The 13111-nt window shown below is 42.2% G+C and overlaps 1 protein-coding gene across 1 annotated transcript in view; it reads right to left on the bottom strand.

The window, feature by feature from the left end:
* LOC309568958 (cell adhesion molecule CEACAM1-like) overlaps positions 1–13111 on the bottom strand; it is a gene marked incomplete at both ends in the record, with an annotated part of 32816 nt that extends 19705 nt beyond the window's left edge. Inside the window, 2 exons of the mRNA XM_082274723.1 lie at positions 3570–3860; positions 13060–13111. Coding sequence (XP_082130849.1) covers positions 3570–3860; positions 13060–13111 — 343 coding nt within the window. The remainder of the gene's footprint in view (positions 1–3569; positions 3861–13059) is intronic.

Below are 13111 nucleotides of genomic sequence, written 5' to 3'. Positions count from 1 at the left end.
TCACCTCTGTGGAGAAGAGGCGTGGGTTTGGCTCTGAGTCCCTCTCACGCTACCTGGGTGTTTGGTTTTGGGAATGGCTTCAGGCAACATTACAATTCCAATGTATAGGAGACCCTTGCGGGAGTCCATAGTTCCCAGCAGGCAAAGGGGGCACCAACATAACGGAAGTCAGTGTGGCGGGGTAGAGTTTGAGAAGGAAGTTCAGAGGAGAAAAAAAACAAACAAACAAAAACAACAAAAAACGACAGCAAGTGCATGTAAGTTCTGCTATTAGCTTCTCATTTACAAAAAAATAGCTTTAAGTATAACTAAGCCTCGGTTTCCACTAGTGCGGCTACGAAGTCGTGCTACTTCTAGCATGACTTCGTAGCAAAAGTAAACCGCGGCTTCAGTTAGACTTGTCCCTCATATATAGAGGGAAGTCGCGCTCAAAAGTAGTACACGATTTACTTTTGAGGTCGCGGCAACTGAAGCCGCGGCAGTGGAAACATGCCCCATTGAAAACAATGGGTTTTGACTTGCTGTGCGACTTGACATGTGTCAAGTCGCACCGCAAGTCGCACTAGTGGAAACCGAGCCTTAAGGCAAAACTTTTTTTTTTCAATTTTGGATAGAGGGGAGATGGATTAGAACACGTGTCAGTTGTTATTGCTATCTGTGCCCCTGTTAGGGAGATTCCCCCTCTATATTTATCCTGTTTCCCTTATCATTAAAAATGAAAGTAAAAGAAAATCCCACATTTTGGGTTTTCTCCAGAAATATAATACAGGAGAAATCTTCCAATGGGGACACTAGTTCTGGTGACCTGGGGGTCCCAAGAGATTGACTTAATTTGCAGGGATTTCTTCTCACTTCCTGTTTTGGCCATGGGACAGGAAGTGAAGGGAGATCTCCCTACTGAGACAAGAGGGCAAAAGTAAATCTTACAGGGGTTATAACCTTCCGTTACTCTATACAAAATTAAAAAAAAGAAATTGGCCTAAAGCTCTACTTCAAGCTATTGAGTTCTGTGGACAAACAGCAATGTAGATTGGTGTCCAAAATGGAAATAATAATATGCAATAGTCCATATTTACCTCTATACAGTATGAATATATATATATATAATTTATTTATTTTTTTATTTTTATTTTCTTTGTGTTTTTTAAATTTTTCAGCCTGTAACTGTAACAAAGTAAAAACAAACAAAAAAAAAAAAAATAAGCATAAAACCATTAATTATTCCTTCACTCTCTCAATCAACATTGAGTATTTTTAATTCCTATGCCGCCAGCATTAACCACTTGCCGACCGCCCACTGCCTGTTTACTGCGGCAGGGCGGCTCAGCTGCGTCCAGTCATGTAGTACTATGTGACCGAGTGCATGCGGTTTCTCCGGCGCGCCGCGCTCCCGCTGTGTTTAGACACAGAGGGAAGCGGGAGGCAGGCCGCGGGAGGAGCGGCGGAGAAACGGAGAGAAGACCCGCCTGCTTATGTAAACAAAGCAGGCGGATCTTCTGTCAGACAGGCAGGGACAGATCAGCAGTTTCAGCTAAGCTACAACCCCGATCTCTCTGTGCCTGTCACAGGACCCTCCCCCCACACAGTCAGCAAGCACATTAGGCATACAATTAACCCCTTTAATCACCCTCAGTATTAACCCCTTCCGTATCAGTGTCATTTATACAGTAACAGTGCATATTATTTAGCACTGATTACTGTATTAATGTCACTGGTCCCCAAAAAGTGTCAAAAATGTCAGTTAGGGTTCTGATCTGTCCGCCGCAATGTCGCAGTCCCGCTAAAAATCGCTGATCGCCGCGATTACTAATAAAAAAATAAAATAAATAAAAAGTCCAAAAATCTATCCCGTAGTTTGTAAATGCTATAACTTTTGCGCAAACCCATTAAAATATGCTTTTTTGGGATTTTTTTTTACCAAAAATATGTAGCAGAATACAAATTGGCCTAAACTGATTTATAGCAGAAAGTAAAAAATATGGCATTTATTTCAGAATTGTCCCTCTTTTTTTTGTTTATAGCACAAAATCTAAAAACCGAAGAGGTGATCAAATACCACCAAAAGAAAGCGCTATTTGTGGGGGAAAAAAGGACATAAATTGTATTTAGGTACAGCGTCGCACGACCGTGCAAGTTTCCGTTAAAATAACGCAGTGCTGAATCGCAAAAAATGACCTCAGCCGTGTTAGCCCCCCCCCCCATATCAAAATGATTTGAACAAAACATATGCAGTTGGTTAGATCTTTGTTAGATCAGGTTAGATCAGTTGTTGTTTGCATTAGATCTCACACAGAAGTAGAGATATTAACAGTTATATGCAGGGGGGGGGGGGGGGCTAACCCATCATCAACCCCCCTTACCAAAAAATTGATCAAACAATTCGCTATTTTGGAAGATATTTGTTAGATCCGGTATGATCAACTAGTTGTTTTGTTAGATCTCACATAATCACAGACTTATTAAGTGATTAATGAGGGGGGCTAGCTCCCCCCCCCCCACATGCAATTTTCAGGTAAAATTCGATTCAGGCTAATAGGTCTTTATTAGATCTGGTAAGATCAAGTGGTTTCAAGGTTAGATCTCATATAATTACAGAGATATTTCACATGAAAACACAGATATTAGGTAGTATTAAATAGGGGGGCTAGCCTCCCCACCCATCCAAATGCAATTTTCTGGTAAAATTTAATTCAGGCTAATAGATCTTCATTAGATCCGGTAAGATCAAGTGGTTTTAACATTAGATCTCATATAATTACAGAGATATTATGAATATTTGGTATTACATAAAGGGGGGCTAGCCCCCCCACATGCAATTTTATGGTAAAATTTCATTCAGGCTAATAGGCCTTCGTTAGATCCGGTAAGATCAAGTAATTTCAAAGTTAGATCTCGTATAATTACTAATTGTTTGGTCAATTTTTTTATAAGGGGGGGCTGATGACGGGTTAGCCCCCCCCCTGCAAATAACTGTTAATATCTCTACTTCTGTGTGAGACCTAACGCAAACAACAATTGATCTAACCTGATCTAACAAAGATCTAACCAACTGCATATGTTTTGTTCAAAAATGTTGATATGGGGGGCTAACACGGCTGAGGTCAAAAAATGGCCTGGTCATCAAGGGGGTAAAACCTTCCGGGGCTGAAGTGGTTAATAAATAGATAGGGAAGTAGTTCATATTTAATGTTTTAAACCTTCATTTTTTTTACATTTCTTCAGTTACTTCCTGCTTTTTGGTCTATGCAAATAAGGTCATACATCCAAGGAGTCTTCTGGAGGGGAGGGGGGAGATTTCTCTGCTAAGCATACCCTCCTGCCTGCATGCCTGAGCTAAGGGCAGATAGATTCCAGGAAGTAAATGCTATCATCGGTATCATCTGCCCTCAAGACGGCCGCAACTAGAAATGCTAAAAGGCATTTTTCAAACTTATTTCTCAAAAAGCGTGGAAACATGAATGGATGGGTGAGTTTGATTGAATTTTAAAAACAAAATAAATAACATTGTTGGTTTGTGGTGCTCAGATGCAGTGTAGTTCTGCTTTAAGTATACACAACATATCACTTACTGGCCACGCTCAAGTTCAGGGCATTACTGGTCTCGTTAAATTTTGAATTGAAGGCAAAACAGGTATAGGATCCTGTGTCAATTCTGTAGACAGGGCTGATGGTCAGAGAAGTATTGGGTCCAAAGGGGTCTTCGAAAAGATGATATCGATCACTTCCGGGTAATAAATCTCCATCCACATGCCAGATAAATTCAGCGTCTTTAAGTTTGGTGAAACAGTGCATAGACACCACTTCACCTTCCCAGAGCCATCCTGTTGAATTACTGGTCAGTTCTGTTGTAGAGGCCGAAGCTGCAAAAGCAGATTTCAGTAGGTTAATACATGTAATGTTTAAAGCAAGTTCTAATCTTGAATAGTCATCAGTGGTATAGAAAAATCTGCAAGGTTTTACCCTTCCAACACATCCCGTATGCATGAGGCCTTAAGGCAAGTTCCTGAATAGTCAACAGTGGTATAACAAAATCTGCAAGAAGGTTTTACCTTCATGTTTAGGGACTGGGAGGTGGACAATTGCAACACAGAGGCCCCAACTGGATCTACCCATGCCAGTGATCCTCTTAAGGGCCACAGTGACCAAAGAGTAGAGATCGACCAATTATCGGCAAAACAAATATATCGGGGGGCCGAAATGCACTTTCTCCGATATTTCGGAATCGGCCACTGAAGTTACTGATATTGCCGATATTTGGGGAAAGTGCTGAACCGGAGTGATGCCTGCGGCTACAGGCATCACCCCCGTACCGGCGTCCATAGCCGACGGTTGGCTGTTTTGTAATGACAACCGATGCTGCTGAGAAGCCGCTTGGCTGTCATTACAAGGAGCGGGAGGGGACGTCCCCCCCGCCACCTTCCGCGGCTCGCCTGGGTCTTCCATCCCACCGGGAGACCCGGGCAACCAGCCTGCACGGCCGCCGAAGACCTGATCAAAGGCGCATTCGGCTCTGATTGGGTCTCCATGCAAAAACCCTGAAGTGATGTCATGAGTGACATCACTTCCGGGTACTGTCTGGCGCCAGATCCAAAACAATGACAGCATTCAAAACAGCCAAACTTGACGTTTTGAATGCTTTTAAGTGCAGAGGAGGGGTTTGAAATCTTTTAGACCCCCAGATCCCTCCACAAGAGTACCTGTCAAATAATTTTTTTGTACGAAAATATCAGCCAATATCGGCAGATACCGATTTGCATTGGCCAAAATATCGGTATCGGCAATGAAAAACTGATATTGGTCGATCACTACCAAAGAGTAATGTGAATGAAAAGGTCAAGACACCTAAAAGTAATATTATAGTAAAAATAGAGCATGGTGGATTAAACCGGAGTTCCGGCCTCCAAAAATTTTTTTTCGATAAAAATACCCCTGGGACAGTCAGGGCTAGGGCACTTCAGCAATGATAGCCTCTGAACTGTCCCCAGGTTCACTTACCTTTTAGAAGAAATACTTACCTTGAAAATGTCTTGTCCAGCGCTGCCATCTCAGGTGTGGGCAGCTGAAGCCGATGCATCCTCTTTAGTGTCCTCTTCGGTCCCAGAATGCCCTGCACCGGCCCCGCTCGTCACTTCCTGTGCAGGCACGGCATCCCTGCACAGCTTCTGGGCATGCCCAGAAGCTGTTTAGCAGGGAATGACGCGCCTGCACCGGAAGTGACGAGCAGGGCCGGTGCAGGCGCATTGATTCCTGGGAGCGATGACGTTCAGCTCTCAGGAGTCAATGCAAACAGGAAGTTAAGGCACGGGCCGCGGCCGCAGAGGGAGGAAGTGGAAGTAAGGTGAGTATATTTTCTTCAAAACAAGGTAAGTAAAGCAAAAAAAAAAAAAAATCGTGATTATCGAATTCTTTTTCAGGTTACTTAGAGCAAGCGGATGTCAAATTTTAGTTTTGAGGCTGGAACTCCACTTTAAATCAGTCCCTGGTTTCTCATATGTCCCCAACAGTTAGCTCTCCCTGCCATAATTCCCAGTTCTGCTTCTGTCCAGCCAGGAGTTTTTGTGTCCTTCCCCTTTGTGTCTTCTACCTTCTTACTTTACATTCTTTATAAAATAAATTAAACACAAAATCCAGCAGGGAGGTGGTTTTTTTTCTTTCTCCTTTTTTTATTTTTGGTATGGTCTATTTTTAGTTTTTGTTATGAACCATTTATGTTGGGGGAAGGAAGATAACCTTTTTTTCCAGGAAGGTTTACTTTTAGGTCCTAAAGTCACTGTAAACGATTACCTTGTAAAACAACCCATTCCGTTTAAAATAGAAATGAAAAACAAAACATTTTTGTACAGATATAAAAAAACATTATAAATTCCTTTTTTTCCCCTCTTTTTTTCAAAGTGATCCCATTCCCTCTGTTCTTAGCTGCATAAGAGCTGGGGAGGAGAAGCAGCAGCACGCTGACTTTCCCAGTGAATGGCTGTGCAGCGGGGGGCATGTCAGGACAAGTCTGATCATTGGAAGAGAGTACACCAAGTTCCCAGCATAGCTAGAGAACTGACTGAAAAAAAAAACAATATTTTTCACATTCTGCTATATGACATTCTCAAAAAAAAAAAAAAATCTACTTTTTTTAACATTTTAGGCCAATTTGTTTTCTGCTACATATTTTTAGTAAAAAATTTGCAATAAGCGTATTTTGATTGGTTTGAGCAAAAGTTATCGCGTCTACTAACTACGGGAAAGATTTATGTCATTTTTATTGTTTTTTATTTTACTAGTAATGGTGGCCATCTGCGATTTTTAGCGGGACTGCGAAATTGCGGCGGACAGATTGAACCCCTAACTGACATTTTTGACACTTTTGGGGGGGACCAGTGACATTACTACAGTAATAAGTGCTAAAAATATGCACTGTTACTGTAATAATACCATTGGTAGGGAAGGGGTTAACCCTGTGAGTGATCAAGGGGTTAAATGTGAGCCTAGGGAGCGATTCTAACTGTGGGGGCGTGGCTTCTGAAATGACCATAGAGACATGTGATCCTATATAGAAGGATGACATGAGCTTTGTGATCATTTCAAGGAGAAGAATGGTCAGCTGTGATTACAACAGCTGACTGTTCTTCTCTCTCAGCGGGGAGCTATCGTGGGTGTCAGGCGGCAATTGGAGTTGCCTGACCCGTTGATTGGCTTCCCCGCTGCTTCCCGCGTGCGACCAACGTAGGTCTACATCGGTTTCCTCAGGAGAGCCACCCTGCCGTAGTAAAAAGGCGGGTGGTGGTTGGGAAGTGGTTAAAGTGAGATGAAAAGAAGGGATATTCACGTGATTGGTTGAGGATACAGGGAGATGGGAAGGAGCGCAGGAGGTTAGACTGCAGTGAGGGGTTGGGCTGTAACAGTCGGAATTTGGAAGTCATCGGCTGAAAGTCATCTGGTTATGGCTGGATAGGTTTGGGATTTGGGTAGGTGACAAGGTCGGTGGTTAGGGGTCCTTGAATGGGTTGAAATCTGCTGTTGTGGGATAAAAGTGGGGACCCATCTGTTGGTATGGTGTCCTCTGGTTGGGTGTGGTCCAGTAATAGTGACCAGGTGCTGGTAGACCTGTAAGGATTCTGAGGGCAACTGCTAATGTCCCCAAGGCGGTGCAGCTGATATTTTGCAAAGTGGTGCTACGGACACAAACAGGTTGGTTAAATGACAAATTACTTCTGTAATATTAATTGTTATATTGTTTAAAGCGTGGAGATATCATCAATTATCTAAGTTTATCAAAGCCCCTACGCTCCTTATCTGATTTTAATCCGATGGAAAATATCCTATCTACAATACAACCACCGAGATCTGGCTTATCCTTACTATATAAAGCTCTTTTGGCATTGGACACTAAATCTTGTTCTAGCGTTATTACTCGATGGGAAACAGACTTGAACTTTCCCCTAACAGACCAACAGTGTTCCACTGTTATCAGGTTGACCCATGTTTCCTCCATATCTTCAAAAATCTCTGAATCTCTGAATACTTGTATGAAAAAGCCTCCTGTTCTCTTTGTAATGCTTCCTTTGTGTAGAATCCCCGGTGTTCTTGCCAGTCCTCTTTCTTTCCTATTAAACTCACCACACTAAGCAGGAGAACACTTGAGAAAACATGAAATGTTGGGTTTACGTATATATGTCAGAGGAGCATAGCCAGGAGGAGTTCAGGCTGAAGCCGTATCTTTAGCTCCCTATATAGTGGCTTGGTTCTGGTGTGCAGTGATCTTTAGCAGTCTTATGCAATGTATTCCTAGTCTATGACTGTCTGCTGAAGCATGTCCCAGGGTCCCATCAACTCTTAAGCACTGTTCACACCTGAGCTCCTAAAACACTCATCTCTGAAGTCTCAAAACGCCCAACAAGCAAAATCCCATTAATTTCAATGGCCCCTGTTCACATATGAGCCTTTTGTCGCCTGAAGCAAAACGCCTGAAGCTCAAAAAAGTACACAAGCTTCTTTTTTGGCAGATTACATGCGTTTTTGTTACATGTCAATGCCTGCCTCCAAACACCTGCAAAAAACACCTGAAAAATGCCAGAAAAAATGCCTGAAAACTGCCCAAAAAACATCTGAAAACGATACGCTCAGGTGTGAATGAAGCCTTATACTATGTTCACAGTTTCTGACCATCTCCAGTAGCATTCACACAGTCTCTGACTATCTCCTGTAGCCAGGGCATAGCCAACCCATAATCGTCAGAGGCAACTGCCTTTGGTGCTGTGGTGGAGAGGGCAGGGAAGGAAGGGGCAGTCTCCTGTACCTATTTGTGAAAAAACAGAACAGCCCTGCTTACTATTTACATTGGGTGATCAGCTCTCCCAAAGTAATCAATGGAGCTCTGCTTGCATGTGATATATGTGAATTAAATATATATACTATACATACACTATATTGTGTCAAAAGTATTGGGACGCCTGCCTTTATCACTCTGGGAACTCACTCTGCCTTTACACGCACATGAACTTTAATGCCATTAAAGTTCATGTGCGTGTAAAGGCAGAGGGAAGCAGGAAGTGCTATAGAATATCCTGGTAGAGGGCTGTGCTGACTTTGGACTTGATAAAACACAGTGGACCCCACCATGACAGCCGCTGTGAAAATTTGGCACCTCTTTTTATTCACAACTTGGGAATCCATACCTACCAGCCCTATTTAACTACCAATCTCGATTCTGCACCATCTGATACCAGACATCCAACATTGGCCCAACCACATCTCTTTACTCCTAGACAACCTAATCCTAAACAAACAACCTAAACCTTTTACACAACCATGCTTAACTCTTGGCCTATGTTGCAATGCCCAATTGCAAAACATACAAATCGCTCATTGCCTCAAGCACAATTCACATCCACTCACACCCATCCCCAAAATAACCCTGGAATACTTGGAATCTGATTCCTAGAGAACTAAAGGCACCTCCATCTTCTATAACACCCTCCAAGAGATTCTTTAGATTTTCTCCTAGGTCATGATTACTCAGCCGGCCAATGGCAAAAGGCTTTGCAATCCATACACGAGGCCACGACCTGCACATCACTCTGGGAACTCACTCAAAATATTGTCAAGCGTAGATACTTAACCCCTACAAAAATCGCCAAATTCTGTCCCCATACATCCCCCACATGTTGGCGAAACTGTGGTGCCCCTGGCACACTATTGCATATTCTTTGGCAATGTACAATCATAACTCCTTATTGGCAGGAAGTTTTCCACCTGATTTATCAAATATTTGGCTCACATATTATACCCTCTCCTGATTTAGCACTACTAAACCTCTCCATAGAAAACCTCCCCAAACACTATCGCATCCTCCTGGCTGCTACGATTTCCATTACCAAACTCTGTAAAACCTCCACCGCGCCTAAATAAATAGAAGAAATTAATTGCGTCCAGAACCACTACGATTATGATATTATCTTAGCAAAAGATGGACATAAACACCTCATCTTACAGCAAACATGGGAATACTGGTCAACCTGGTGTCAAACAAACTTCCATCCTTGACCCCCTTTTAGGCTCAGACTCCCCACTTGTAGAGCTCTCCTCTCTGTTCTTTCTCTTGCCTCCTCCTTTCCCTTTCTTCTGAATCACAGCACCAGATACTGCTCCTACATTGCCTTCACGCCACCATAGATTTTCCTACCCCTTCTACCTACCATGAGTCCTAATATGCCCCTTCTCTGCTGAACCACACTTTGTACCAACTTACGAATTATTTACCATACTTCAAGGGCTACTCTATATTCTGTTAAATTCACTACTGGTTAAAACTGTTCATTATTGTTACATGTTACCTCTCTAGATATGCTATGATTATCTCGCTAACTTTAGGGCTTTATGTGTTCTCTCTCGAGTATTCTTCTACTGGTGCTATTGTATACAGTTGGAAATATATAAAAAGCAGCGCCAATTATAAAGAATCTGAATAATATAAAAAGTCCCAACATGCAATAATAATGCAGTCCAAAAATTCTTGGTAAAGATAAGGTATATGTAGATTTGAGGTACAGTCCCAATCACCGGTGAAACAGTGTGAATTAGATGAGCACCCAGATGTGACAGCCAAAGGGGACTCTTACCAGATAAAGTTGACCTTCATGAAGAGAAGTCAAAACAGGCAAATAGAACCAGGAAACACAGGATCATCCAAACCGCAGGGTAGCAACTCCTGAATCAGTCATAGATATCCTAAAATCCCTCAGGCTGCATACATGGCACTACACATCCTCCGCTTGTCTCAGTCACAGTTTACCTCAGAATAAATGGACAATCGATAGTGCAAATGGTATAGGACTTAAAATGTAATCACAAAAAAAATTTCACCTACATAGAACAGCATACAATCGAGCATATACGATTTTAAACCGTGGCATGGAGCGTGCTTGGGCGTCCAGTATCCTACTTCTGCCTTACGCGTGTCGTCACAGGAAATGACATCATCATTGTCATATTCATTTATGTATTTTTATTTTTTATGACTTTTATACCCAAGCACAGATATCACTCCCTTTTATATAATTGTATACAGTTCTTCCTTTGTTTTTGCACTACTTTCTGGTAATTACACTTTTGTTCCCTTTATAATAATTCAATACAAATTTATTAAAAGAGAAAAAAAAAACACAGTGGACCTACACTAGCAGATGACAAGGCTTCCCCAAATCATCACTGACTGTGGAAACTTCACACTGGACCTCATGCAACTTGGATTCTGTGCCTCTCCACTCTTCCTCCAGACTCCGGGATCTTGATTTTCAAATGAAATGCAAATTTTTCCAAGTCAGTGATGAGGAGGGGAGGCATGTCATCTGCTGGTGTTGGTCCTCTGTATTTTTTTAAGTTCAAAGTCAGCGCAGCCTTCTAGCAGGAAATTCTAGAACACTTCATGCTTCCCTCTGCTGACCAGCTTTATGGAGATACTGATGTTATTTTCCAGCAGGACTTGGCACCTCGCCACACTGCCAAAACTACCAATACCTGGTTTAATGATCATGGTATCACTGTGCTTGATGGGCCAGCAAACTCTCCTGACCTAAACCCCATAGAGCAGGGGTGTCCAAACTATGGCCCTCCAGCTGTTCAGAAACTACAAATCCCATGAGGCATTGTAAATCTCTGACATTTAGAGACATAACTAAGCACGATGGGAATTTTAGTTCCTGAACAGCTAGAAAGGCCAAAGTTTGGACATAGCTGCCATAGAGAATCTGTGGGGTATTGTCAAGAGATAGACGAGAGACAGTAGACCCAAAAATGCAGATGAGCTGAAGGCCACTATTGAGCTGAAGGCTACTATCAAAGCAATCTGGGCTTCTATACCACCTCAGCAGTGCCACAGGCTGATCGCCTCCATGCCAAACCATATTGATGCAGTAATTCATGCAATAAGAGCCCCAACTATTGAGTGCATACTATACCGTACATGGACATACTTTTCAGTAAACCAACATTTCAATATTAAAAATCCTTTTTTTTTTTTTTTATTGCTCTTATGCAATATTCAAATTTTTTGAGATACTGAATTTTGGGTTGTCACTAGCTGTAGGCCAGAATCATCAAAATTAAAAGAAAGCCATGCTTGAAATATATCACTCTGTGTGTAACGCACCTGTATAAAATATATGAGTTTCACTTTTTGAATTGAATTACTAAAATAAATTAACTTTTTGATGATATTCTAATTTTATGAGATGTACCTGTGTGTGTGTGTGTGTATATATATTAGCGATCGACTGATTATCGGCAAAGCCAAAATATCGAGGGCCGATCTGCACTTTCCCCAATATATCGGAATCGGCCACCAAGGTGACCCATATTGCCGATATTTCGGGAAAGTGCTTGTACCGGAGTGATGCCTGCAGCTAGAGGCATCACTCCGATACCGGCGTCCATAGCCGATGGCCGGCTGTCTTGTAATGACAACCGATGCGGCTGAGAAGCCGCTCGGCTGTCATTACAAGGAGCGGGAGGGGACGCCCCCCTCCCGACCGCCTTCCGCAGCTCTCCTGGGTCTTCCATCCCACTGGGAGACCCAGGCAACCAGCCTGCACGGCCGCCGAAGACCTGATCAAAGCCGCATTCGGCTCTGATCGGGTCTCCATGTAAAAACCCTGATGAAATCACTTCCGGGTACTCGGCGCCAGATTAAAAAAAATTACAGCATTCAAAACAGCCAAACTTGGCATTGTGAATGCTTTTAAGTGCAGAGGAGGGGTTTGGGGTCTTTTAGACCCCCAGATCCCTCCACAAGAGTACCTGTCAAGTGATAAAAATAAAAAAGCAATGTTTTTCTAAATGTACGAAAACATTGGCCAATATTGGCCGATACCGATATGCAATGGCCAAACTATCGGTATCGGTAACGGAAAACCGATATCGGTCGATCGCTTATATATATATATATATTATATGTGCACGATAGTAAATTGCTCACAAACAGTTCATCTTGGTGTACCTCCCAGAAAGTGCTGAATATTGAGCAAAATAGCAGAAATTATCCTAATCTCTACACTAGTGAAACAGTAATACTGACACTGAAGGGAGTGTGAAAGCCCAGGGACCACATAGCGACTACGAACCCTTGAAATATGCCAGGAAAAAAAAGCAGGAGGCACTTTGCTGCACTTAAAAGGGGAAATTTTGCAGAGCCACATCCTTAATGCATTGCATGCTGTGTGGCATGTCCTCACAGGAGGCAGGGGGTAAATTTTAATTAAGGAATGTTCATGTTTTAAAATATTATGTGATAATTAACCTTAAATGGGGTCATTGAACTGCTTGTACAATAAGTTTACTTTAATGAGCCCAAATTGGCCAAGAGTACTTAAAGCATGCTAAAGTTGCTACATAATGTGTCATTTTTACTTTTTTTTAAAAGGCGTATTCACTTATTTTTTTACCTGGTAATCCTGCAAATAATGAACTTCTTATCTTTAGATGGCTACACTTGCTCCTCCATTGTGTTTATTGGGAAAGCCATGACTGACACCTGACTTCAAATTCGATATTTGGGTGTATTTATTTACTTACCTAATGTAGCAGATAAAAGAGCACAGATGCAGAGGACTGGGTTGAGTTCCAT

The sequence above is a fragment of the Pelophylax lessonae genome (assembly GCF_965119305.1).
Source record: "Pelophylax lessonae genome assembly, chromosome: 12".
In the NCBI taxonomy this organism is placed as follows: domain Eukaryota; kingdom Metazoa; phylum Chordata; class Amphibia; order Anura; family Ranidae; genus Pelophylax; species Pelophylax lessonae.
Note: the sequence above shows the minus strand (reverse complement) of the source record. Positions and strands in the feature narration are given on the sequence as shown.